The 27,709-nt window shown below is 43.0% G+C and overlaps 1 protein-coding gene across 5 annotated transcripts in view; it reads right to left on the reverse strand.

Annotated features, from left to right (window-relative positions):
* Positions 1-1,080: 1,080 nt before the first annotated feature.
* Positions 1,081-27,709, reverse strand: part of LOC109899937 (adenosine kinase) — a 291,951-nt gene continuing 265,322 nt past the window's right edge. For all 5 annotated transcript variants that reach the window (XM_020495596.2, XM_020495594.2, XM_031835383.1 and 2 more), the window contains 2 exons: positions 2,393-2,479; positions 1,081-2,093 (listed from right to left, as the gene is read on the reverse strand). In XM_020495596.2, the coding sequence (XP_020351185.1) occupies positions 1,969-2,093; positions 2,393-2,479 (212 nt within the window). In that variant the 3' untranslated portion in view covers positions 1,081-1,968. The remainder of the gene's footprint in view (positions 2,094-2,392; positions 2,480-27,709) is intronic.

Genomic DNA, 27,709 nt, shown 5'->3' on the forward strand with positions numbered 1-27,709 from the left:
GCCAGGGCAATACATTGCAATTTCTGTACTGTGAAACGCCTAAGACAGCGCTACAGGGAGACAGGATGGACAGCTGATCATCCTCGCAGTGGCAGACCATGTGTACAACACCTGCACAGGATCGGTACATCTGAACATCAAACCTGCGGGACAGGTACAGGATGGCAACAACAACTGCCGAGTTACACTGGGAACGCACAATCCCTCCATCAGTGCTCAGACTGTCCGCAATAGGCTGAGAGAGGCTGGATTGAGGGCTTGTAGGCCTGTTGTAAGGCAGGTCCTCACCAGACATCACCGGCAACAACGTCGCCTATGGGCACAAACCCACAATCGCTGGACCAGACAGGACTGGCAAAAAGTGCTCTTCACGGTTTCACCAGGGATGATGGTTGGATTTGCGTTTATCATCAAAGGAATGAGCGTTACCCCGAGGCCTGTACTCTGGAGCGGGATCGATTTGGTGGTGGAGGGTCCATCATGGTCTGGGGCAGTGTGTTACAGCATCATCGGACTGAGCTTGTTGTCATTGCAGGCAATCTCAACGCTGTGCGTTACAGGGAAGACATCCTCCTTCATGGTACCTGACATGACCCTCCAGCATGACAATGCCACCAGCCATACTGCTCGTTCTGTGCATGATTTCCTGCAAGACAGGAATGTCAGTGTTCTGCCATGGCCAGCGAAGAACCCGGATCTCAATCCCATTGAGCACGTCTAGGACCTGTTGGATCGGAGGATGAGGGATAGGGCCATTCCCCCCCATAAATGTCCAGGAACTTGCAGGTGCCTTAGTGGAAGAGGGGGGTAAATCTCACAGCAAGAACTGGCAAATCTGGTGCAGTCCATGAGGAGGAGATGCACTGCAGTACTTAATGCAGCTGGTGGCCACACCAGATACTGACTGTTACTTTTGATTTTGACCCCCCTTTGTTTCAGGGACACATTATTCCATTTCTGTTAGTCACATGTCTGTGGAACTTATTCAGTTTATGTCTCAATTGTTTAATCTTGTTATGTTCATACAAATATTTACACATGTTAAGTTTGCTGAAAATAAACACAGTTGACAGTGAGAGGATGTTTCTTTTTTTGCTGAGTTTATAATCATCCATCGAAAAGTGGTTTGAATGGATGAAAGATCTACACCGCCTGTTACAATAACACAACAGTCATTATCTTTAGTAGCCAGTAGGATGCAGAAAATGATTAGCTTGCTGCAACCACACCTTCAATCATTCATCAAAAAGTGGTTGGAATGGATGAAAGATATACACAACTTGGTATTATGGTAACAGTCAAACTCTTTGTGCATTTGTTACTTTACTTATTACATTCAAGATGACAAGGCATTGGAAATGTGGGGTGAAGGCATTGTATGAACTCAAGGAACATTTGACAAAGTCTCAGACCACCCACGCCTGTTGTTTTAATGAACAATATTGTCCGTCATGGCAAAACGAACTTGGCAACATACCATTGTATTCAGTAAACATTTAAGAAAATAATAATAATATCAAACTCCATATTTCAGACAGTACTTTATTGATAGTAGGGCCCTGAGTTTTTCTAGACCACGTATTAATGACCTGGCGAGGAAAAACCCCTGGTCCTTAGTATTAGACATCGTAACCTTTTAATAGCAAAGCCAAAACAATGAGTTAAATGAGAGTTAAGATTTAGTGGTTTTGAACTGACAGATGGTGCATAGAAAGTGGAGTGTTGTTTAGAAAGTTGCTTAAAAAGTAATCTACTGAAGCAAATTGAATCACTGATGATCAATAATCTCACAGCAAGTTACAACACATAGCGACAATGTTGTTGACCGGTTATATCCATGGAATTATTGTAAACCTTAAACAAACTTTACACACACAACTTTGAGGCACATACATACACACAGCTTTATGCAGGTGTTTGTAAGGTAAGGAAAATACATTTGTGGTTGGGGGATAATGGTTGGGTACATCAAGGGAAGTCAGGTTTCTCAGGGAAGGTACATCCTGCTCGTCTGATAATGACATTGGCTGCATAGTGGCCAGCACGGATACACTCCTCCAATGGCCTCTCCTGGACCAGCTCTGACAGGAAGCCTGGGAGGAGAGAGAGGTGAGAAGCAAGGGTCAGGGGTCAGTAAAAGACTATAGCAGAGAAGAAAAGTTTATTAAAGTGTCACTCCTCAATATAACATTTGACAGAATGGTTTGAATTACAGGGGGGTGGGGAGAGCTGGGCACCACTATAAGACAATCAGAACTCCCCTGGAGATGTATCAAAGGAATAGAACATGGGAATATAATTGATTAATTGGGCATCTATGTATATGCTGTGGAGAGGATAATTGGCAGAAACAAGAGAGAAACCAGGGAGGAGACAGACTAGTGTACTGCACCTCCCACAAAGGCATCTCCTGCTCCGTTAGTGTCCACAATGTCGTTCTGGTCAATGTCCAGGACAGAAAACATGGTCACCTTCTCACCTGGGGGGGGGGAGATATATAGAGAAAAAAATTGACATATCATTTAGATAATTATTTTGATCTATATCAGGGTTTCCCAAACTCAGTCCTGCCCTAGCACTACACAGCTGATTCAAATAACCAACTCTTCTTCAAGCTTTGATTATTTCAATAAGCTGTGTAGTGCTAGGGAAAAAAACAACCAGGGACGATTTTGGGAAACCCTGATCTATATGACCCTGGGTCAAAGATCAAAGAATACCATGCTTCCAAATGTCATACACATTGTGATCAGTCAGCTCAGCGTGATTTCACAAGAGGTATCTTCAGCTGTGATTTGGCCGACTTCACAATACAATAAAAATGCATAGTGTTGACATGTCTCTACACTTTCAACTCAGTATCATATCAAGATGGATAAGGGTTCTAGGCCATGAAAGAACAAGTTAAGGTTTCACTTTGAAATCCATTAAATGAGTACTGTACAGGATTAGGATCTTAATTTGATCACCCTGTTTGCGAAGACATTTCCTGCAATACAGGAAATGTAAACTTGTAGTATATTTGAGGTTTAAAAAGTCTTCTGAAGTTTGTCATTTCCACTGTGAAATTTGAGACCTGATTGTCCCTTATGAAAAATGTATCAACCCCTACAAAAATCTCCATGAATTATAATCCTGTTGCAGCAGGATTATTTTCCTGCTGTAGCAATCTGGGTCAAATTAAGATCCTACATCTGTATATTATCTTCAGTGGGATGTATTGCTTCAATTATCAGTAGCACATGTACTTCAAAAGAAACTTCAAGTCAAAAAAACGAAACTGGCAGGGTGAAAAAGAAGAAGAAAATCTACCAGACAACAAAGTATTGAGGTATAGAATGACATTAGATCAGCAACTTGTGTCGGTACAATCCAAACCACACACAGGGTCTTCAAACAAGGCAAGGTCTGTGTCCGAAATGACACCATATTTAGTCCACTCCTTTTGACCAGAGCTCTATCGAAAAGTAGTGTACTATATCGGAAGTAGGATGCCATTTGGGATGCAACCAAGGGCTCTGGTGCCGACATGAACCTTCAAACAGGTGTGGGAGACAAAAGACTGACGTTTGGATGAAAGGAACATGAGGAGGCTGACAGTGTTCTTATTGGGTCGGAAAGATCTAGGAATTTGGGGTTTAAAGCCACAATCTGCAATTTGTTTTCAATGGGTATATGCACCAAGTTTACAAAACATTAGGAACACCTTCCTAATATTGAGTTGCACCCCCTTTTGCCCTCAGAACAGCCTCAATTCGTCGGGGCATGGACTCTACACGGTGTCAAACGCATTCCACAGGGATGCTGGCCCATGTTGACTCCAATGCTTCCCACAGTTGTGTCAAGTATTCTTTGGGTAGTGGACCACTCTTGACACACACGGGAAACTGTTGAGCATCAAAACCCAGCAGCTTTGCAGTTCTTGACACAAACGGGTGCGCCTGGCACTTCCTACTATACCCCGTTCAAAGGCACTTAAATCTTTTGTCTTGCCCATACACCCTCTAAAGGGCACACATACACATTCCATGTCTCAATTGTCTTAAGGCTTAAAAATCATTCTTTAACCTGTCTCCTCCCCTTCATCTACACGGATTGAAGTAGATTTAACAAGTGACATCACTAAGGGATCATAGCTTTCAGCTTGATTCACCTGGTCATTCTGGTCATTCTATGTCATGGAAAGTGCACGTGTTCCTAAGGTTTTGTACATTCAGCTATCACTATTACCATACATAGCTATAATTCTGCAGATTGCACCTTTAAAGAGACAAGAAAAGAGCTAACAATAATCATAATGTAACGTGACGAGGCCCACTGCAAATCGAACAGTTCATGGATTCATTTTCTAGTTGCAAAACAAGGCAACCCCGCCTCATCAATTTCAACAAAACTCCTAAACATCCTCAGAGTCCAGTGTCATACATGAATAAGACTCAAAGTAATTATCTTGAATTACATAGCATATTATGCATATACTGTAGGCCTTTCAAACAAATCAAGCCACCATGTGAAAATAAAATAAATAAATTGTCAGAAATAGTTTCACAAATGCTGGCTGGTGTTATGACCTGACCTGATGTCAGTAAGGTTTTAACCATAGAATGTTCTAACACACCTTGATTAATGAAGCCTATGTGGCACAGTGACCAGTCGGTCACATTGATATGACCAACTATTTGGGGCGGCAGGTAGCCTACTGGTTAGAACATAGGCATCTCCGTCTGAGAGAACATTCCGCCCTCCTTTCAAGGAAGCAGCTGATTACTTTGGTTACTTTGATAATAAATCACAATAAAACTGAGATCCTTTTATGATCAGCTAATTAGCGCCATAACGACATTGCTTAATTCATGTTGCAAATGAAGCATGTGGACCCTTCCTCCTCCCTATTGAAAATGATTAACCACACACACATCTTAACATATACATTGTGCTTATAATAAATCACAATTTGTCAATTATTCTACAGTTAACAGATTACAATGATCAATTGTGAGATGTGTGTGTATTTAAAGAGGAGGAATTAATTAAAAACACATACACAAGACAATGTCTGTGTCCCAAATGGCACCCTATTCCGCCTATAGTGCATCTTTTTATTTTATTTTTTATAATGCACTACCAATAGGGCTCTGGTCAAAACTTTAAAGGCAATAGGCTGCCATTTGGGATGCAGGCATAGTCTTGTGTTGGTGTTTTTAATTAAAACCTCTCTTTATAATAGAAGAATAGAATCTAGTATAATTATTGAGCATTGATTCCAAACACGATTATTATTACTGCAGACGTTCAGTTTAATAGCCCTGAGGGTGTTACAGGTTTTAGTTTTTCCATTTGTTTTGAGGTTGGACTTTTAGCACGTATAGCACGTTAGCATGTAGGGCACACCAATTGGTATCACCTCGTTAGTCAGTATGTGTTACCCCTGTGCTGGTTGCCAACTCGTTAGTGGGAAGGCGTTTCACCTGTGCTGGCCCAGGTGCTATATATAAGTGGCTGGCCCAGTGCTCCACTGATCTTGAGAGAAGGAGGGTCAACACCTTTAGTTGGCGCTCCCGATTTGATTTCTAGAAAAAACATTCCTTGGTCTGATCTTCCATTATTGTTTTGCATCACCTTCTTGGTTTGCTTCCTGTCTTGAAGTTTGGTGTTGGTTTTCATTTTGTTTGCCTCTTCTTGGGCAAATTTCGTGGGTGTTTTTTTAGTTTCCAGTTGTTGTTGCTAGTCAACTTTCAGTGGACACCCCTATGAGTCTTTCTGAAACCCTCCAAAAAAAAGACCCTTCTGTTTGAGTGACAATTTTGGTTTTCTTGTTGGGAAACAGAACTGGGAGTCAGGGTTTAATTCTGGAGAGGGAGCCTGAAAACGGCTACCACGGGAGTTAGTGACGAAAAATAACAATACAGGACACTTTAGAGGCTCTGTAATTGGAATGAGTACACTTTAAATCCTTTAACGAGGATCCATTGGAGGGCAATAAAATGCAGAAGGTAAATATGTTTACACAGTTTCAAACAAAAGGTTATTTCCTCATAAAGGTTTTCAGAGTGGGCGGCAGAGGAAGAAGAGAAACCAACCATCTGAGACATAACCAGCTGGAAAATGAAGTGGCTAGTTGATTATAAAGCTGAACTGTAATGGCAATTACATATAACATATTAGGCCTACCTAAACTAAGAAAAACACCACAACCACATATTATTTCATTTAACCAGGTAAGGCATTGAGAACACATTCTCTTTTACAATAACGACCCGACCATGATGCCATAACCTACTGTATTCAGACCCCTTGACTTTACCCCTTATTCTAAAATGGAGTAAATTGATTTTCCCCCCCAAGCTACACACACACTACCCCATAATGACAAAGCAAAAACAGGTTTTGAAATGTTTGCAAAAACTATAAAAAGTACATAAGTATTCAGACCCTTAATTCAGTACTTTGTTGAAGCACCGTTTGGCAGCGATTACAGCCTCGAGACTTCTTGGGTATGATGCTACAAGCTTGGCACACCTGTATTTGGAGAGTTTCTCCCATTCTTCTCTGCAGATCCTCTCAAGCTCGGTCAGGTTGGATGGGGAGCTTCGCTGCACAGCTATTTTCAGGTCTCCAGAGATGTTCGATCGGGTTCAAGGACATCGAAGCCACTCCTGCGTTGTCTTGGCTGTGTGCTTAGGGTAGTTGTCCTACTGGAAGGTGAACCTTCGCCCCAGTCTGAGGTTGTGAGCGTTCTAGAGCAGGTTTTCATCAAGGACCTCTGTACTTTGCTCCATTCATCATTCCCTCTACCCTGACTAGTCTCCCAGACCCTGACGCTGAAAACCATCTCCACAGCATGATGCTGCCACCACCATGCTTCACCATAGGGATGGTGCCAGGTATCCTCCAGACGTGATGCTTGACATTCAGTCCAAAGAGTTTCAATCTTGGTTTCATCAGACCAGAGAATCTTGTTTCTCATGGTCTGAGTCTTTATGTGCCATTTGACAAACTCCAAGTGGGCTGTCATGTGCATTTTACTGAGGAGTGGCTTCTGTCTGCCCACTCTACCATAAAGGCCTGATTGGTGGAGTGCTGAAGAGATGGTTATCCTTCTGGAAGATTCTCCCATCTCCACAGAGGAATTCTAGAGCTCTGTCAGAATGACCATTGGGTTCTTGGTCACCTCCCTGACCAAGGCCCTTCTTTCCTGATTACTCAGTTTGGCCAGGTGGCCAGCTCTAGGAAGAGTCTTGGCGGTTCCAAACTTCGACCATTTAAGAATGGAGGTCACTTTGTTATTGGGGACCTTAAACACTGCATACATTTTTGTGCCTCGACACAATCCTGTCTCAGATTTCTACGGACAATTCCTTCGAATAGCTTGGTTTTTGCTCTGACATGCTCTGTCTACTGTGGGACCTTATATAGACAGGTGTGTGCCTTTCCAAATCATGTCCAATCAATTGAATCAAGTTGTAGAAACATCTCAAACATGATCAATGGAAACAGGAGCTTGAGCTTAATTCCGAGTCTCATATCAAAGAGCCTGAATACTTATGTAAATAAGGTATTTCTGTTTTTTGTTTTTAATGAATGTGCAAACATTTCTAAAAACCTGTTAAAGCTTTGTCATTATGGGGTTATCAATTTTAGAGCAAGGCTGTAATGTAACAATATGTGGAAAAAGTCAAGGGATCTCAATACTTTCCGAATGCACTGTACACACTAGGTAGAGATAAACTATACTTTAAACAGAGTAGTACTGAATAATCCCTTTCACTAATTTATTCTTAACATGAAACTTGTAATGGAAATCACATATCATGCACTAAGTCTATGATGCAGCCACTATCTCGCACCACTCTGTAAGACCACAAAACCACACCTACAAAGCTGTACAGAGAACTGTAGACTACTGAATAATAGATTGTCAATTTTGAAGTTTCTTATACTTGTCTTTTCTTTACTAGTACTGACTTTGCTGAGAGCCTTTATTGACTTACGAATACTGAGATATGTGGTTGTCCTACCTAGCTACCTGGAGGAGAGTGTCTGCTAAATGTAAATTAAGCCTTATGACGTCCCTTTTTTCCCATTTATTTTACAGTAAGTGTGAACATAACGATAGAAACATCACACCGCCACAGTATAACACTCCCTTCCTCTTCCTTCCACCATCCATTCCTCTGTCTGCCAATATTCTCTTCTTCTGAGAGTCAAATTAGTAAACTTGACTGAAACATTAGCTCAGGTTACAAGTGCACCAAACTCCCAGGTGATGTGGAAACACAAAGTCCTCATTGGCAGAGAACTGTCATGGTATGTGTCCAAAGTGGCACCCTATTGCCTATGTAGTGCACTACTTTTTACCAGAACCCATGAAAGTCAATAGGGTGCCATTTGGGACACAAGACACAGTCATGGAAATGGTCATAAACACGCTCCTGCCAAAACGCTGTCTCTGTTGACGTTGGCTGATGGGATGTCTGAAAACATTACTTTTGTGTAATAACGGTCACCAAGTGCAGTCCATCATTTTAACTTCAACTGTACTCTTTCTTACACGGCTCAGGCTCTTCAACAACTACTATACTGAACAAAAATATTAACGCAACATGCAACAATTATTTTTTTTTTACAAGGAAATCAGTCATTTGAAATAAATTCATTTGGCCCTAATCTATGGATTTCACATGACTGGGCAGGGAAGCAGCCATGGGTGGGCCTGGGATGGCATAAGCCCACCCACTTGGGAGCCAGGCCCAGCCAATCAGAATGAGTATTTTACAGACAGAAATAGTTATTACATTATTACAGACAGAAATACTCCTCAGTTTCATCAGCTGTCCAGGTGGCTGGCCTCAGACGATCCCTAAGGACAAGAAGCCGGATGTGGAGGTCCTGGGCTGGCATGGTTACACGTGGTCTGCAATTGTGAGGCCGGTTGGACGTACTGTCAAATTCTCTAAAATGACGTTGGAGGCGGCTTATGGTAGAGCAATGAACATTAAATTATCTGGCAACAGTTCTGGTGGACATTCCTGCAATCAGCATTCCAATTGCACGCTCCCTCAAAACTTGAGACAACTGTGGCATTGTGTTGTTGGACAAAACTGCACATTTTAGAGTGGCCTTTTATTATCCCCAGCACAAGGTGCACCTGTGTAATAACCATGCTGTTTAATCAGCTTCTTGATATGCCACAGCTGTCAGGTGGGTGGATTATCTTGGTAAAGGAGAAATGCTCACTAACAGATGTAAAAAAATGTGTGCACAACATTTTTGAGAAACAAGCTTTTTGTGCATATGGAACATTTCTGGGATATTTTATTTCAGCTCATGAAACATGGGACCAACATTTTGCATGTTGAGTTCATATGTTTGTTCAGTATAAAACAAAATAATAATGGTTTGCTCATTGAATCAACAAGGTCATTGGTTGGCTTGCTGTGCTGGGGTGGCCTGTTGTGGGATGTGTGGGTGGGTGTTGACTCAAGTGTTACTGTCTAACAGTTAACCTGTAGCATCGATTCAAGAAAGAAAGAAACCAGGATTTGTTTTCAGAATGAAATACATCCTTGGAAACCGTTCGCAATTGTCTTGCTTTTGTTCTCTTTAATCTTTGCCACTCCCTAATTAACAAGGCTTGAATGCTTTGCAAACCAAAAGGAATTCTTTCAACAGGCGACTCGCTTTGAATTGTGCACCAATGAAGTACTTTGTTAATTATTATTTTTCAAAACAATGCGTATTATTCACACCATGCCAATAACTTGAGACAAATATAGGGTACAATGTGAAAATAAAGACATTAATACCCTGGATATTTAGCCTACTAAATGATGAGTACACAGAGCCTTGCTTGGCTTATTAAATCATGACATGCTCTTTTTCATTAGAAATCAATGCCATTGTAATGTGACAGACATCAGGTAAAAGTTTAAATTGATGCCTTGCCAGAATGGTGTACTACATGTTAACACTGTCAATACATTCCACCATGAAGACTAAATCAACAATTAAAGTTGGAATAAATGATACTTATTTTTCTGGAACACTTCCTTAATGGCTTGAACACACCAATAACGTTTTCCTGCCGAGACCGAGTGCAAACCGATTTTACATGTAGGATCGCCTGAAGATGTCGGCAGTCAGACAGACATCAACAGCGTGCTGAACGATTGATATATGAACAGGAGATCTACATCCAGTACAATGTGTGTGAGACCCTTAACATTCCAGCCAAACTGTGTCACAGAGAGAAAAAAACATGATCACTTTCTTGGCCAACCCGTCAGGTTAGCAGCAAGCACGTTGACGTTCAATCTGTTTCTGTGTCATAACCAGCAACATCTTCATTCACAGTCGAGTTCTAAAAAACTAAAACATATGACAGTATTTATACCCACAGGCAAAAAGATGAGTAGACCAATATCCCTTTGGTGAGAGAAAACCCTGATGGGAGATGCCACAGATAAGAGTAGAGTTCACCCACACAGTCAGCTGCTAATTGATTCCATCTCTCGCTGGAATAGGGAATACTAACAGGGCAGCCCGTATGCATAAAGCAACACCTCAGAGTAAGTGCTGATTTAGGATCAGGTCCCACACTGTCCATGCAATCATATTCATTATGATCTATATTTGCCATGTACAGTGTTTGTAGTGTAGATTCTGGAATTATTTGTCGATATATTCTGTTGATTGTGTTTATCATCTTTATTCTGTCTTTTGATTCTGTTTACTGTGGATGCACCATTTCACCAAATCAAATTCAGGGTATATTTAAATGTACTTGTTGAATAAAGGTGATTTTGATTCTGAAATCATATTGAATACCATGATTACATGGACAGGGGGACCTCATCCTAGATCAGCACTCGTACTCTGAGAATACAGGCCCAGGTGCATTTTACTAGGAAGTGTTCAAAATCAAACATACAATCCAGCTTCTGCCCTATAGGTCTAGAGCTTCGGTCCACTGTGCCTTGGAATGACTCTACATTATTTGATTAACAAGAGTAGTAGATCGACCTAGTCTTATTTCACACAGTTAAAACCCTCTGAGCCACAGCCTGCTTTCCTGGCTGCCTTGCCTTAGCCCCTGAGAGCCTTAAAAGCCCACTGGAGAGATAGGCTGTGTCCCGTATTGGCATCCAATTCCTTGTATACTGCACTGCTTTTGACCAGAGCCCTATATGCCCTAGTGCACTATAAAGCGAGCCTTGTCAGGCTTTATCTATCTGGCCCTTATCAGCGATTAGAGCAGCAGCCCTCTCTCTGCTCAACGATCGTTTATTAAATCTCCTGCACCGTTAAGGTTCAGGGCACAGTCATCTTAATCAGTGCTTTAATGGGTCTATAACCAAAAGTGCAGTGTAGTTCAGCAGTGTCAGTGACTAGATTGGCAGTGGCTGGCTCAGTGGCTAGATTGGCTGTGGCTGCTAAATAAAGAAGAGAAACTTACATAGCCAGCTCTAACTTGACACTAGACTAGGCCCATTAGGCAGGTTAAGGCCATGTTCCCAATGGCACCCTATTCCCTATATAGTGGACTACTTTTGACCTGGGCCTTGATTGATGGTAGGATGTGATGAAAGAGGCAGTTCATTACCCAAGTGAAGGGCAGTGGAAAGAAAGATGACAATATCAAATTGTCTGACAATTATACCACAGGGGAAATGGATTCTCTTAATTCTCCCTCTATCCTTAATAACTGTAAAATGGATGAACGTGGTGGAACATCGCAAGACTTCCGGGAAGCTGAAGTTTGGGGTTTGAGAAGTCAATGAGAGAAGAAAAACATTTTTTTCTGTAGTCCTCGAAATCGAAAGGCACAATCTAGATTCGAGCCAATGTGTTAAGTAGTTTAACATGTTATTACTCCAACCTCGTGAAAGTGACAAACTGACACATTTTCATTTTCGTAAAAAAAAAAACTTATATCAAAGGACTGCCTTTGATTTGATTGCTTGTGCATGCGTAGTCCGGCACGAGAAGACCGTTAGACCTGATGACATGTTTCAACGCATGAGCTTAGCTAGCCAACGTCGCCCTGACATGTCCTACAAGTGTGATCTGGGATTTCTGTTGGAGAAGGAGTTTCTGCCTATCTTCATACTGTACTGTCTTAGGTGACGTGCAGAGGGTGGCAAATGATCAAATTGCAAACAAAATGACAGATTAAGTTTATTAGAGAGCCTCCTCTGGGAAACATCTTTAATTCTCTTTTTACATCAACATTTATTTGGCTCTGCACGCACACACACACACACACACACACACACACACACACACACACACACACACACACACACACACACACACACACACACACACACACACACACACACACACACACACACACACACACTCAGAGTGTAATTAAACTACAGTTCCCTCCCTACTAGTGCTACTGTACAGTTCACTCTGCTCCCATCCCACAGCAACTAACACATCAACACATTCCACTCCCTTAGGGAAAAAAACACATTCATTTCACGTGATCACATGTGATTTAATGTGAAGTTAATGTGATTAACATTTGACAACATGTGAAGCAATATGTGAAACAATGTGATAACATAAAACTACACGTGACAACATGTAAGCACATGATTTCATGTGAAATGAATGCTAAATAAATGTGACATGGGGATGCAACATTTCAACATGAGATAACATTAAATTACACGCAGCATTTGAGCACATGAAAGCCCAAAATAATTTACTTTAAAAGGCATAATTTACATTCATTCAATTAAATAGTCATGGTCCCCTGCAGGTTCTGTTAAGTTCCCACTTTGTTCCAAAGGCGTTTTTAGGACATTCTTAGAATGGAGGTTTTTGTCTAGTTGCAGTGAAAATATGGTAAATCTACAACCAATTACAGTATTTTTACAGCTAAATTAAGGTATTAATGTTCAAGGACAGTACAGTATGCTGCTTACTTAAGACTCAACCACACTTGGGATTTGAACTCACAACCTCTGGGTTTCTAGCTACTTGAAGTTTCTGCTGAGTCACAAGATCTATGGACATATTGGAGAATGGCTATATATTTATCGCCATTCAGTCACAAGATCTTGTGATATTTCACATGTGAAAATGTGTTTTTGGAACACTTCGTGACATTTCACGTGTTATCACTGTTTAGCTAAAGAATGACCCCACCTGGGATTTGAACTCAACCTCTGGGGTTTGGTGTACGCTGACCTTTCTGCTGCGCCACAAAGTCTGTAGCATATGCATACACATTCATTACCTATAATACATCTCTGCACTTAGCAATAGTGTCATCTGCACTGCTATTTTAGTTATTCTGAATATTCTCTCATCATTGATTTGATTGACTTATTTCAGCAATTTGAGGGTTTTCTGTATAGATGTCTAATGTTGGTGTATAGTTGTCTAATGTTGGTTTAATATTATACATAAATCACTATGATAAATATAATATAATATTTTTTTCTTGTGTATTTTTTAACTAAGCTGAGATTTACTTTGAAGTCAAAAGTGTAGGAATACAGGTGAAATCTGTTGTTGAGATAGACATGGTGGTGTAACAGGAAGAGCACAATACTGTGACCCAAGAGGCTGTGAGTTCAAATCCCATGTAAGGACAAGTTACTGTTTAAATAAACATATACAATGTAGTCAAATAAGTTGAAAACACTATGCTCTTTGCAGGGTATTACCTGTGACATCTCATGTAAAAATGTGTATACACATGTCAAAGGTTATGCGGTCACATGTGAAACTTCATGCAAAATATCATCACGTGAAGTGTTAAAAAAACACATGGTTTCAACATGTAGAAATGTCACATGTGAAATCATATGATTTTCCACATGTGAAATCATGATCTGACATTTATCATGTTTGCCTTTGTAGATGACATCGATAACACATTGCATTCATCATGTATTTTATATAAAGCCACAGACTAAGGCACACAGCTCTGTCTTCATACAGGAGCAATGAGAGAACCAGGCAGGCATTATCCATCACTATGAAACACCTGCAACACAATGGATGGCTTCATTTTCTCTTGAAGCTTAGAGCGGAGAGCCTAGAGGATTCCACTACTGAAGAAGATACTATTCAAATGTTCACGAAAGAAAAACAGGGGAGCTACTTCCAATAACACTTGACTTCTACTGAACAATGACAAATCCCCTAATTCCCTTATTAGCCCGACACAGTACAATGCCATTAGTCTGAAGTAAGAGAATGATGTGTATACATTTACATTGTAACATTGCTTAACAATACCCCTTATGACATTTGATTTAATAATAATGTTATCAATTTCCAAATAAGAAATATTATCCTAATATTAACTGTATGATTAATTCAGCTTGCCGACAGATGGGGGTATTTGTTTGATCCTCTATATTTAAGAGCAGTCTGTAGCATTCCGATCACATCCTGTGTCTAGAGTAGTAGTGGTACTGTACTTGTGTTTCTCTTGCCTGCAGTCCCCTGTGATACTATATGTTCCAGCCTTCACCTGAGGCCTTCTTTCCCCCACCTCCATGTGCACTTTGTGTGTGTGTCTGTGTGTGTGTTTGTGTGGTACACAGTAACAGTCATAAGTTTGGACACACCTACTCATTCAAGGGTTTTTCTATATTGAATTTTTTTTCAACATTTTGGAATAATATTGAAGACATCAACACTATGAAATAACACATATGGAATCATGTAGTAACCAAAGAAGGGTTAAATAAATCTAAATATATTTTATATTTGAGATTTTTCAAAGGAGCCACCCTTTTCCTCGATGACAGCTTAGCACAATCTTTTTATTTGTTTTTTTGTTGAATTTTTACCCCTTTTTCTCCCCAATTTCGTGGTATCCAATTGTTGTAGTAGCTACTATCTTGTCTCATCGCTACAACTCCCGTAGGGGCTCGGGAGAGACGAAGGTTGAAAGTCATGCGTCCTCCGATACACAACCCAACCAGCCGCACTGCTTCTTAACACAGCGCGCATCCAACCCGGAAGCCAGCCGCACCAATGTGTCGGAGGCTACACCGTGCACCTGGCAACCTTGGTTGGCGCGCACTGCGCCCGGCCCGCCACAGGAGTCGCTGGTGAGACAAGGACATCCCTACCGACCAAGCCCTCCCTAACCCAGACAACGCTAGGCCAATTGTGCGTCGCCCCACAGACCTCCCGGTCGCGGCTGGTTACGAGAGAGCCAGGGCGCGAACCCAGGGACTCTGATGGCACAGCTGGCGCTGCAGTACAGCGCCCTTAACCACTGCGCCACCCGGGAGGCCCAGCTTAACACACTCTTGACATTTTCTCAACTAGCTTCATGAGGTAGTCACCTGGAATGATTTTTCAATTAACAGCCTTGTTAACAATTAACAATTAACAGCCTTGTTAAAAATTATTTTGTGGAATGTCTTTGCGTTTGAGCAATTAGCTGTGTTCTGACAGGGTAGGGGTGGTATACAGAAGATAACCCTATTCGGTAAAAGACCAAGTCCATATTATGGCAAGCACAGCTAAAATAAGCAAAGAGAAATGACAGTCCATCATTACTCTTAGAGATGAAGGTCAGTCAATGCGGAACATTTTCAAGAACTTTGAACGTTTCTTCGAGTGCAGTCGCAAAAATCGTCAAGCGCTATGATGAAACTGGCTCTCATAGGGATCGCCATGAGAAAGGAAGAAACAGAGTTCTCTCTGCTGCAGAGGATACGTTCATTAGAGTTACCAGATTCAGAAAATGCAGCCCAAATAAATGCTTCACAGAGTTCAAGTAACAGACACATCTCAACATCAACTGTTCAGAGGAGACCACGTGAATCAGGCCTTCATGGTTGAATTGCTGCAAAGAAACCACTAGTAAAGGACACCAATAATAAGAAGAGACTTGCTTGGGCCAAGAAACACGAGCAATGGACATTAGACCGGTGGAAATCTGTCCGTGATTTATTTAGAATTCAAGGCACACTTAACCAGCATACCTACCACAGAATTCTGCAGCGATACGCCATCCCATCTGGTTTGGTGGGACTAGGGTTGCAAAGGGATAATTTCCGGATAATTTCCAGAATTTTCCTGGAAATTGTCCTTGGGAAGTTAATTTAAGCCCTGGAATTTTGTGAATTTTGCTTAAATTCATCAAAAAAGTTAGCTTATAACAGTGAACCTTTTTTGTGGGTTACACAATTCTAGGTCTTGTGGCATATTTTGGTTAAACTATCCCCAATTCAATGGAATTGCAACACTCTGCATGCACAGTGCATGAACAGTGCATTCTTCCATCACATGTACAGCTGATTCTCAAGATCTTGCACACAAATGAGATGCTGTTGAGCCCAAACTACTACACTGTAGTAGTGTGCCAAGGACTACATGCTTTCTGGTAAGTTTCGATTACAATACTGGGTGGGGTGAATATATTTTATATGACACATCATTTTTTGTTAACTAGTAAATAGTAGCCTACAGCAAAGTATGTTTAAATAATTTCTAACTTGTTAACAATTTCTGCTAGTTAGTATTTGCAACCATGTTGAATTTAGCTTGCTTGAGCCTGCTAAGGAGTGTTAATTCACCTGTTTCCTTCCATACATGTTTCATTTGAAAACATTTATCTTACAAAGGAGTTGTTTAATCTAACTGCTTAACTATTTATCTGTACATGGAATTTAATTGGTTTAATAATTTCGCTCATCTTTACAGGAATATGCCATGGGCACTATCAAATCAAATCAAAGTTTATTTGTCACGTGCGTCGAATACAACAGCTGTAGACCTTACAGTGATAGTGGAAAAAGGTATTAGGTGAACAATAGGTAAGTAAAGAAATAACAACAACAGTAAAAAGACAGTTAAAAATATCAGTAGTGAGGCTATATATATAGTAGCAACACTGGTTAGTCGGGCTGATTGAGGTAGTATGTACATGTAGATATGGTTAAAGTGATTATGCATATATGATGAACAGAGAGTAGCAATAGCGTAAAAGAGGGGTTGGCGGGTGGCGGGACACAATGCAGATAGCCCGGTTAGCCAATGTGCAGGAGCATTGGTTGGTCGGGCCAATTGAGGTAGCATGTACATTAATGTATAGTTAAAGTGACTATGCATATATGATAAACAGAGAGTAGCAGCAGCGTAAAAGAAGGATTGAGGGGGGACACACTGCAAATAGTCCGGGTAGCCATTTGATTACCTATCCAGGAGTCTTATGGGGGTAAAAACTGTTGAGAAGCCTTTTTGTCCTAGACTTGGCACTCCGGTACCACTTGCCATGCAGTAGCAGAGAGAACAGTCGATGCTTGGTCTAAAGTGGAGGAGTCCTACCCTCACATCACACCCATTGGCTGTGCTGCTCATGCATTGAATCTGCTCCTCAAGGACATCATGGCACTGAAAACAATGGATACACTCTACAAGAGAGCCCAGGAAATGGTTAGGTATTATAATCACAGCCGTATATATCCCCCCCCAAGCAGACACATCGATGGCTCTGAACAAACTTTATTTAACTCTCTGCAAACTGGAAACGATTTATCCGGAGGCTGCATTCATTGTAGCTGGGGATTTTAACAAGGCTAATCTGAAAACAAGACTCCCTAAATTTGATCAGCATATCGATTGCGCAACCAGGGGTGGAAAGACCCTGGATCATTGTTACTCTAACTTCCGCGATGCATATAAGGCCCTGCCCCGCCCCCCTTTCGGTAAAGCTGACCACGACTCCATTTTGTTGATCCCTGCCTACAGACAGAAACTAAAACAAGAAGCTCCCACGCTGAGGTCTGTCCAACGCTGGTCTGACCAAGCTGACTCCACACTCCAAGACTGCTTCCATCACGTGGACTGGGAGATGTTTCGTATTGCGTCAGACAACAACATTGACGAATACGCTGATTCGGTGTGCGAGTTCATTAGAACGTGCGTTGAAGATGTCGTTCCCATAGCAACGATTAAAACATTCCCTAACCAGAAACCGTGGATTGATGGCAGCATTCGTGTGAAACTGAAGGCGCGAACCACTGCTTTTAATCAGGGCAAGGTGTCTGGTAACATGACTGAATACAAACAGTGCAGCTATTCCCTCCGCAAGGCTATCAAACAAGCTAAGCGCCAGTACAGAGACAAAGTAGAATCTCAATTCAACGGCTCAGACACAAGAGGCATGTGGCAGGGTCTACAGTCAATCACGGACTACAGGAAGAAACCCAGCCCAGTCACGGACCAGGATGTCTTGCTCCCAGGCAGACTAAATAACTTTTTTGCCCGCTTTGAGGACAATACAGTGCCACTGACACGGCCTGCAACGAAAACATGCGGTCTCTCCTTCACTGCAGCCGAAGTGAGTAAGACATTTAAACGTGTTAACCCTCGCAAGGCTGCAGGCCCAGACGGCATCCCCAGCCGCGCCCTCAGAGCATGCGCAGACCAGCTGGCCGGTGTGTTTACGGACATATTCAATCAATCCCTATACCAGTCTGCTGTTCCCACATGCTTCAAGAGGGCCACCATTGTTCCTGTTCCCAAGAAAGCTAAGGTAACTGAGCTAAACGACTACCGCCCCGTAGCACCCACATCCGTCATCATGAAGTGCTTTGAGAGACTAGTCAAGGACCATATCACCTCCACCCTACCTGACACCCTAGACCCACTCCAATTTGCTTACCGCCCAAATAGGTCCACAGACGATGCAATCTCAACCACACTGCACACTGCCCTAACCCATCTGGACAAGAGGAATACCTATGTGAGAATGCTGTTCATCGACTACAGCTCGGCATTCAACACCATAGTACCCTCCAAGCTCGTCATCAAGCTCGAGACCCTGGGTACTGGACTTCCTGACGGGCCGCCCCCAGGTGGTGAGGGTAGGCAACAACATCTCCTCCCCGCTGATCCTCAACACTGGGGCCCCACAAGGGTGCGTTCTGAGCCCTCTCCTGTACTCCCTGTTCACCCACGACTGCGTGGCCACGCACGCCTCCAACTCAATCATCAAGTTTGCGGACGACACAACAGTGGTAGGCTTGATTACCAACAACGACGAGACGGCCTACAGGGAGGAGGTGAGGGCCCTCGGAGTGTGGTGTCAGGAAAATAACCTCACACTCAACGTCAACAAAACTAAGGAGATGATTGTGGACTTCAGGAAACAGCAGAGGGAACACCCCCCCATCCACATCGATGGAACAGTAGTGGAGAGGGTAGCAAGTTTTAAGTTCCTCGGCATACACATCACAGACAAACTGAATTGGTCCACTCACACAGACAGCATCGTGAGGAAGGCGCAGCAGCGCCTCTTCAACCTCAGGAGGCTGAAGAAATTTGGCTTGTCACCAAAAGCACTCACAAACTTCTACAGATGCACAATCGAGAGCATCCTGGCGGGCTGTATCACCGCCTGGTATGGCAACTGCACCGCCCTCAACCGTAAGGCTCTCCAGAGGGTAGTGAGGTCTGCACAACGCATCACCGGGGGCAAACTACCTGCCCTCCAGGACACCTACACCACCCGATGCCACAGGAAGGCCATAAAGATCATCAAGGACATCAACCACCCGAGCCACTGCCTGTTCACCCCGCTGTCATCCAGAAGGCGAGGTCAGTACAGGTGCATCAAAGCTGGGACCGAGAGACTGAAAAACAGCTTCTATCTCAAGGCCATCAGACTGTTAAACAGCCACCACTAACATTGAGTGGCTACTGCCAACACACTGTCAACGACACTGTCTCTACTCCAGCCACTTTAATAATGGGAATTGATGGGAAATGATGTAAATATATCACTAGCCACTTTAAACAATGCTACCTTATATAATGTTACTTACCCTACATTATTCATCTCATATGCATACGTAGATACTGTACTCTATATCATCGACTGCATCCTTATGTAATACATGTATCACTAGCCACTTTAACTATGCCACTTTGTTTACATACTCATCTCATATGTATATACTGTACTCGATACCATCTACTGTATCTTGCCTATGCTCCTCTGTACCATCACTCATTCATATATCCTTATGTACATATTCTTTATGCCCTTACACTGTGTATAAGACAGTAGTTTTTTGGAATTGTTAGTTAGATTACTTGTTCGTTATTACTGCATTGTCGGAACTAGAAGCACAAGCATTTCGCTACACTCGCATTAACATCTGCTAACCATGTGTATGTGACAAATAACATTTGATTTGATTTGATTTGATTTATGTGAAGGGTCATCAAGTTACAGCAGCAATCTACATCACCAAGCAAAGTGAGAAGAATAAGAGCACCACATTGAAGCTGGTGTTTTCATCATGTTTGAAAGTCTCCTGGAGGGGAAGGAGTCTCTCCAAGAAATGGCCATATCACAGTCTGCCGATATGGACAGCCCCATCAAGAGGATCCTCCTGGATGATGTATTTTGGGAGAGAGTGGTAAGAAGCCTGAAACTCCTGAAACCTATAGCATTAACCATTGCACGGGATGGTGCTCCGCAAAGGCGGAGGTGTTGCTAACATTTACGATAGCAAATTTCAATTTACACAAAAAAAAATGACATTTTCGTCTTTTGAGCTTCTAGTCATGAAATCTATGCAGCCTACTCAATCACTTTTTATAGCTACTGTTTACAGGCCTCCTGGGCCATATACAGCGTTTCTCACTGAGTTCCCTGAATTCCTATCGGACCTTGTAGTCATAGCAGATAATATTCTAATCTTTGGTGACTTTAATATTCACATGGAAAAGTCCACAGACCCACTCCAAAAGGCTTTCAGAGCCATCATCGACTCAGTGGGTTTTGTCCAACATGTCTCTGGACCCACTCACTGTCACAGTCATACGCTGGACCTAGTTTTGTCCCATGGAATAAATGTGGTGGATCTTAATGTTTTTCCTCATAATCCTGGACTATCGGACCACCATTTTATTACGTTTGCAATTGCAACAAATAATCTGCTTAGACCCCAACCAAGGAACATCAAAAGTCGTGCTATAAATTCACAGACAACACAAAGATTCCTTGATGCCCTTCCAGACTCCCTCTGCCTACCCAAGGACGCCAGAGGACAAAAATCAGTTAACCACCTAACTGAGGATCTCAATCTAACCTTGCGCAATACCCTAGATGCAGTTGCACCCCTAAAAACAAAAAAAATGTCTCATAAGAAACTAGCTCCCTGGTACACAGAAAATACCCGAGCTCTGAAGCAAGCTTCCAGAAAATTGGAACGGAAATGGCGCCACACCAAACTGGAAGTCTTCCGACTAGCTTGGAAGGACGGTACCGTGCAGTACCGTAGAGCCCTTACTGCTGCTCGATCATCCTATTTTTCTAACTTAATTGAGGAAAATAAGAACAATCCGAAATTCCTTTTTAATACTGTCGCAAAGCTAACTAAAAAGCAGCATTCCCCAAGAGAGGATGACTTTCACTTTAGCAGTGATAAATTCATGAACTTCTTTGAGGAAAAGATTATGATTATTAGAAAGCAAATTACGGACTCCTCTTTAAACCTGCGTATTCCTCCAAACCTCAGTTGTCCTGAGTCTGCACAACTCTGCCAGGACCTAGGATCAAGAGAGACGCTCAAGTGTTTTAGTACTATATCTCTTGACACAATGATGAAAATAATCATGGCCTCTAAACCTTCAAGCTGCATACTGGACCCTATTCCAACTAAACTACTGAAAGAGCTGCTTCCTGTGCTTGGCCCTCCTATGTTGAACATAATAAACGGCTCTCTATCCACTGGATGTGTACCAAACTCACTAAAAGTGGCAGTAATAAAGCCTCTCTTGAAAAAGCCAAACCTTGACCCAGAAAATATAAAAAACTATCGGCCTATATCGAATCTTCCATTCCTCTCAAAAATTTTAGAGAAGGCTGTTGCGCAGCAACTCACTGCCTTCCTGAAGACAAACAATGTATACGAAATGCTTCAGTCTGGTTTTAGACCCCATCATAGCACTGAGACGGCACTTGTGAAGGTGGTAAATGACATTTTAATGGCATCGGACCGAGGCTCTGCATCTGTCCTCGTGCTCCTAGACCTTAGTGCTGCTTTTGATACCATCGATCACCACATTCTTTTGGAGAGATTGGAAACCCAAATTGGTCTACACGGACATGTTCTGGCCTGGTTTAGATCTTATCTGTCGGAAAGATATCAGTTTGTCTCTGTGAATGGTTTGTCCTCTGACAAATCAACTGTAAATTTCGGTGTTCCTCAAGGTTCCGTTTTAGGACCACTATTGTTTTCACTATATATTTTACCTCTTGGGGATGTTATTCGAAAACATAATGTAAACTTTCACTGCTATGCGGATGACACACAGCTGTACATTTCAATGAAACATGGTGAAGCCCCAAAATTGCCCTCGCTAGAAGCATGTGTTTCAGACATAAGGAAGTGGATGGCTGCAAACTTTCTACTATTAAACTCGGACAAAACAGAGATGCTTGTTCTAGGTCCCAAGAAACAAAGAGATCTTCTGTTGAATCTGACAATTAATCTTAATGGTTGTACAGTCGTCTCAAATAAAACTGTGAAGGACCTCGGCGTTACTCTGGACCCTGATCTCTCTTTTGAAGAACATATCAAGACCATTTCGAGGACAGCTTTTTTCCATCTACGTAACATTGCAAAAATCAGAAACTTTCTGTCCAAAAATGATGCAGAAAAATTAATCCATGCTTTTGTCACTTCTAGGTTAGACTACTGCAATGCTCTATTTTCCGGCTACCCGGATAAAGCACTAAATAAACTTCAGTTAGTGCTAAATACGGCTGCTAGAATCCTGACTAGAACCAAAAAATTTGATCATATTACTCCAGTGCTAGCCTCTCTACACTGGCTTCCTGTCAAAGCAAGGGCTGATTTCAAGGTTTTACTGCTAACCTACAAAGCATTACATGGGCTTGCTCCTACATATCTCTCTGATTTGGTCCTGCCGTACATACCTATACGTACGCTACGGTCACAAGACGCAGGCCTCCTAATTGTCCCTAGAATTTCTAAGCAAACAGCTGGAGGCAGGGCTTTCTCCTATAGAGCTCCATTTTTATGGAACGGTCTGCCTACCCATGTCAGAGACGCAAACTCGGTCTCAACCTTTAAGTCTTTACTGAAGACTCATCTCTTCAGTGGGTCATATGATTGAGTGTAGTCTGGCCCAGGAGTGGGAAGGTGAACGGAAAGGCTCTGGAGCAACGAACCGCCCTTGCTGTCTCTGCCTGGCCGGTTCCCCTCTTTCCACTGGGATTCTCTGCCTCTAACCCTATTACAGGGGCTGAGTCACTGGCTTGCTGGGGCTCTCTCATGCTGTCCCTGGAGGGGGTGCGTCACCTGAGTGGGTTGATTCACTGTTGTGGTCATCCTGTCTGGGTTGGCGCCCCCCCCCCCCCCCCCCCCCTTGGGTTGTGCCGTGGCGGAGATCTTTGTGGGCTATACTCAGCCTTGTCTCAGGATGGTAAGTTGGTGGTTGAAGATATCCCTCTAGTGGTGTGGGGGCTGTGCTTTGGCAAAGTGGGTGGGGTTATATCCTTCCTGTTTGGCCCTGTCCGGGGGTGTCCTCGGATGGGGCCACAGTGTCTCCTGACCCCTCCTGTCTCAGCCTCCAGTATTTATGCTGCAGTAGTTTATGTGTCGGGGGGCTGGGGTCAGTTTGTTATATCTGGAGTACTTCTCCTGTCCTATTCGGTGTCCTGTGTGAATCTAAGTGTGCGTTCTCTAATTCTCTCCTTCTCTCTTTCTTTCTCTCTCTCGGAGGACCTGAGCCCTAGGACCATGCCCCAGGACTACCTGACATGATGACTCCTTGCTGTCCCCAGTCCACCTGGCCATGCTGCTGTTCCAGTTTCAACTGACCTGAGCCCTAGGACCATGCCCCAGGACTACCTGACATGATGACTCCTTGCTGTCCCCAGTCTACCTGGCCATGCTGCTGCTCCAGTTTCAACTTCCACCTGACTGTGCTGCTGCTCTAGTTTCAACTGTTCTGCCTTATTATTATTCGACCATGCTGGTCATTTATGAACATTGAACATCTTGACCATGTTCTGTTATAATCTCCACCCGGCACAGCCAGAAGAGGACTGGCCACCCCACATAGCCTGGTTCCTCTCTAGGTTTCTTCCTAGGTATTGGCCTTTCTAGGGAGTTTTTCCTAGCCACCGTGCTTCTCCACCTGCATTGCTTGCTGTTTGGGGTTTTAGGCTGGGTTTCTGTACAGCACTTTGAGATATCAGCTGATGTACGAAGGGCTATATAAATAAATTTGATTTGATTTGATTTGATGAGGGAGACAATGCCATCCTGTCTGATGTTCAGACTCTGCTTGCAGATGTAAAAGAGGAAGTCCGTACTGCCCTGCCCACTTCACTGTTGCTCCAAGCAGAGGAAACTGAAGTTCCGAAATACATCAAAAAGTGTGATGACTTCTGCCTGAATCCCATACACGCTGCAGTGCACATGTTGGACCCCAAGTATGTTGGCAAGAGCATCCTGTCTGGTGCAGAGATCAACAAGGCATATGGTGTCAACACTACCGTGTCTCGCCACCTTGGCCTGGATGAGGGTCAGGTTCTTGGCAGTCTGGCGAAGTACACTTCCAAGCAAGAGCTTTGGGATGGAGATGCAATATGACAGTCATGCCAACATATCTCATCAGCCACCTGGTGGAAGGGACTTTGTGAATCTGAGGCTCTTTCCCCTGTTACCTCCACCATCCTCCAAATCCCACCAACAACAGCCGCCTCAGAGTGCAATTGGTCTGATTATTGCTTCAAAGGTTTTCTTTTTCCAAGCTATACCAAGGGTGCTCAATCAAACAAACAGCAGAGACCTGAGTACACTGTCCAACCTGGAACTGAGTGAGTAGTGTTTGGTCTGATGCTATTTTGAAAGCCAAGAATAAAAAAATAAAAAATAAAGTACATTACAATTATATATTTTACTTTGTGTGGACTGAATGCTGAGTTAAGGCTGCCAGGGTTGCAAGGACAGGCCAAATACAAATTCAATTAGCACGAATGTGTGAAGTAAAAGGTGTCGAGGCCTTTGAGCCCAACAAGTGGCAGGAGTCTTTGAACCATCCTCTGAAGCCCCCTCCTGCTGTTCAAAGTCCATTAACTGGCATTTTCTACAAGAAATCTGCCTCCAGAAATAAAAGCTTCTCACACGTGGGTGTGACACCTACTCCCATTACCTGCTGCTTGGATTCCACCTGGCGATCTGTTCACCGTCTGCCCTGGCCTGTCTCCCCCTGTCTGATACAGGTACCCCCACCACACTCACCCCTCACTCCTGAGCTTTCACTCCCCTCCAGCATTCAAGCACTGTAGTGACTCCGGACTTTATTTATTATTATTTATCTTTATTTAACCAGGTAGGCAAGTTGAGAACAAGTTCTCATTTACAATTGCGACCTGGCCAAGATAAAGCAAAGCAGTTCGACACATACAACAACACAGAGTTACACATGGAGTAAAACAAACATACAGTCAATAATATTGTAGAAAAATAAGTCTATATACAATGTGAGCAAATGAGGTGAGATAAGGGAGGTAAAGGCAAAAATAAGCCATGGTCGAAGTAAATACAATATAGCAAGTAAAACACTGGAATGGTAGATTTGCAGTGGAAGAATGTGCAAAGGGGTAATAATGGGGTGCAAAGGAGCACAATAAATAAATACAGTAGAGGAAGAGGTAGTTGTTTGGGCCAAATTATAGATGGGCTATGTACAGGTGCAGTCATCTGTGAGCTGCTCTGACAGCTGGTGCTTATTCAAGCTAGTGAGGGAGATAAGTGTTTCCAGTTTCAAAGATTTTTGTAGTTCGTTCCAGTCATTGGTAGCAGAGAACTGGAAGGAGACCTCTGCGGCCAAAGAAGGAATTGGCTTTGGGAGTGACCAGAGAGATATACCTGCTGGAGCGCGTGCTACGAGTGGGTGCTGCTATGGTGACCAGCGAGCTGAGATAAGGGGGGACTTTACCTAGCAGGGTCTTGTAGATGACCTGGAGCCAGTGGGTTTGGCGACGAGTATGAAGCGAGGGCCAACCAACGAGAGCGTACAGGTCACAGTGGTGGGTAGTATATGGGGCTTTGGTGACAAAACGGACAGCACTGTGCTAGACTGCATCCAATTTATTGAGTAGGGTATTGGAGGCTATTTTGTAAATGACAACGCCGAAGTCGAGGATCGGTAGGATGGTCAGTTTTACGAGGGTATGTTTGGCAGCATGAGTGAAGGATGCTTTGCTGCGAAATAGGAAGCCAATTCTAGATTTAACTTTGGATTGGAGATGTTTCATGTGAGTCTGGAAGGAGAGTTTACAGTCTAACCAGACACCTAGGTCTTTGTAGTTGTCCACATATTCTAAGTCAGAACTGTCCAGAGTAGTGATGCTGGACGGGCGGGCAGGTACAGGCAACGATCGGTTGAAGAGAATGCATTTCGTTTTACTTGTATTTAAGAGCAGTTGGAGGCCACGGAAGGAGAGTTGTATGGCATTGAAGCTTGTCTGGAGGGTTGTTAACGCAGTGTCCAAAGAAGGGCCAGAGGTATACTGAATGGTGTCGTCTGCGTAGAGGTGGATCAGAGAATCACCAGCAGCAAGAGCGACATCATTGATGTATACAGAGAAGAGAGTCGGCCCAAGAATTTAACCCTGTGGCACCCCCATAGAGACTGCCAGAGGCCCGGACAACAGGCCCTTCCGATTTGACACACTGAACTCTATCAGAGAAGTAGTTGGTAAACCAGGCGAGGCAATCATTTGAGAAACCAAGGCTATTGAGTCTGCCGATGAGGATGTGGTGATTGACAGAGTCGAAAGCCTTGGCCAGGTCAATGAATACGGCTGCACAGTATTGTTTCTTATCGATGGCGGTTAAGATATCGTTTAGGACCTTGAGCGTGGCTGAGGTGCACCCATGACCAGCTCTGAAACCAGATTGCATAGCGGAGAAGGTGCGGTGGTATTCAAAATGGTCGGTAATCTGTTTCTTGACTTGGCTCTCGAAGAACTTAGAAAGGCAGGGTAGGATAGATATTGGTCTGTAGCAGTTTGAGTGTCCCCCCCCTTTGAAGAGGGGGATGACCGCAGCTGCTTTCTAATCTTTGGGAATCTCAGACGGCACGAAAGAGAGGTTGAACAGGCTAGTAATAGGCGTTACAATAATTACGGCAGATAATTTTAGAAAGAAAGGGTCCAGATTGTCTAGCCTGGTTGATTTGTAGGGGTACAGATTTTGCAGCTCTTTCAGAACATCAGCTATCTGGATTTGGGAGAAGGAGAAATGGGACTTACAATGTCGAGCCCCAAGTCGTTATATACACAGGTATATATATAAAACTATTGTGCATTTTGCTATTTGCCTCATGACTCCTGCATACTTTGTTCACTACAAACTTTATTTACCCAACCCTGGGACAGACTATGTTTGTTCTCACACTCGGGACTCTGACAATCTATTGGTTACACAGACATTTGGCCTCCCATCCCATTCTAACCACCTCTCGCCGGCTTTGTATTCATGTTACCTTATGAAATTGCTGTACAATATGATCTTGTTGCCATCTGATGCACATTCAGATGTCATAAATCAGCACTGCAGATCTCTCCCTGTCCTATGCCGTGCCTTGATTGTATTACTGTTGATTATATCTGGAAATGTGCACATACACCCTGGTACAGCTACTGTTGCTAGCCTCAATTCTG

This window comes from Oncorhynchus kisutch, linkage group LG11, assembly GCF_002021735.2.
Source record: "Oncorhynchus kisutch isolate 150728-3 linkage group LG11, Okis_V2, whole genome shotgun sequence".
Lineage (NCBI taxonomy): Eukaryota > Metazoa > Chordata > Actinopteri > Salmoniformes > Salmonidae > Oncorhynchus > Oncorhynchus kisutch.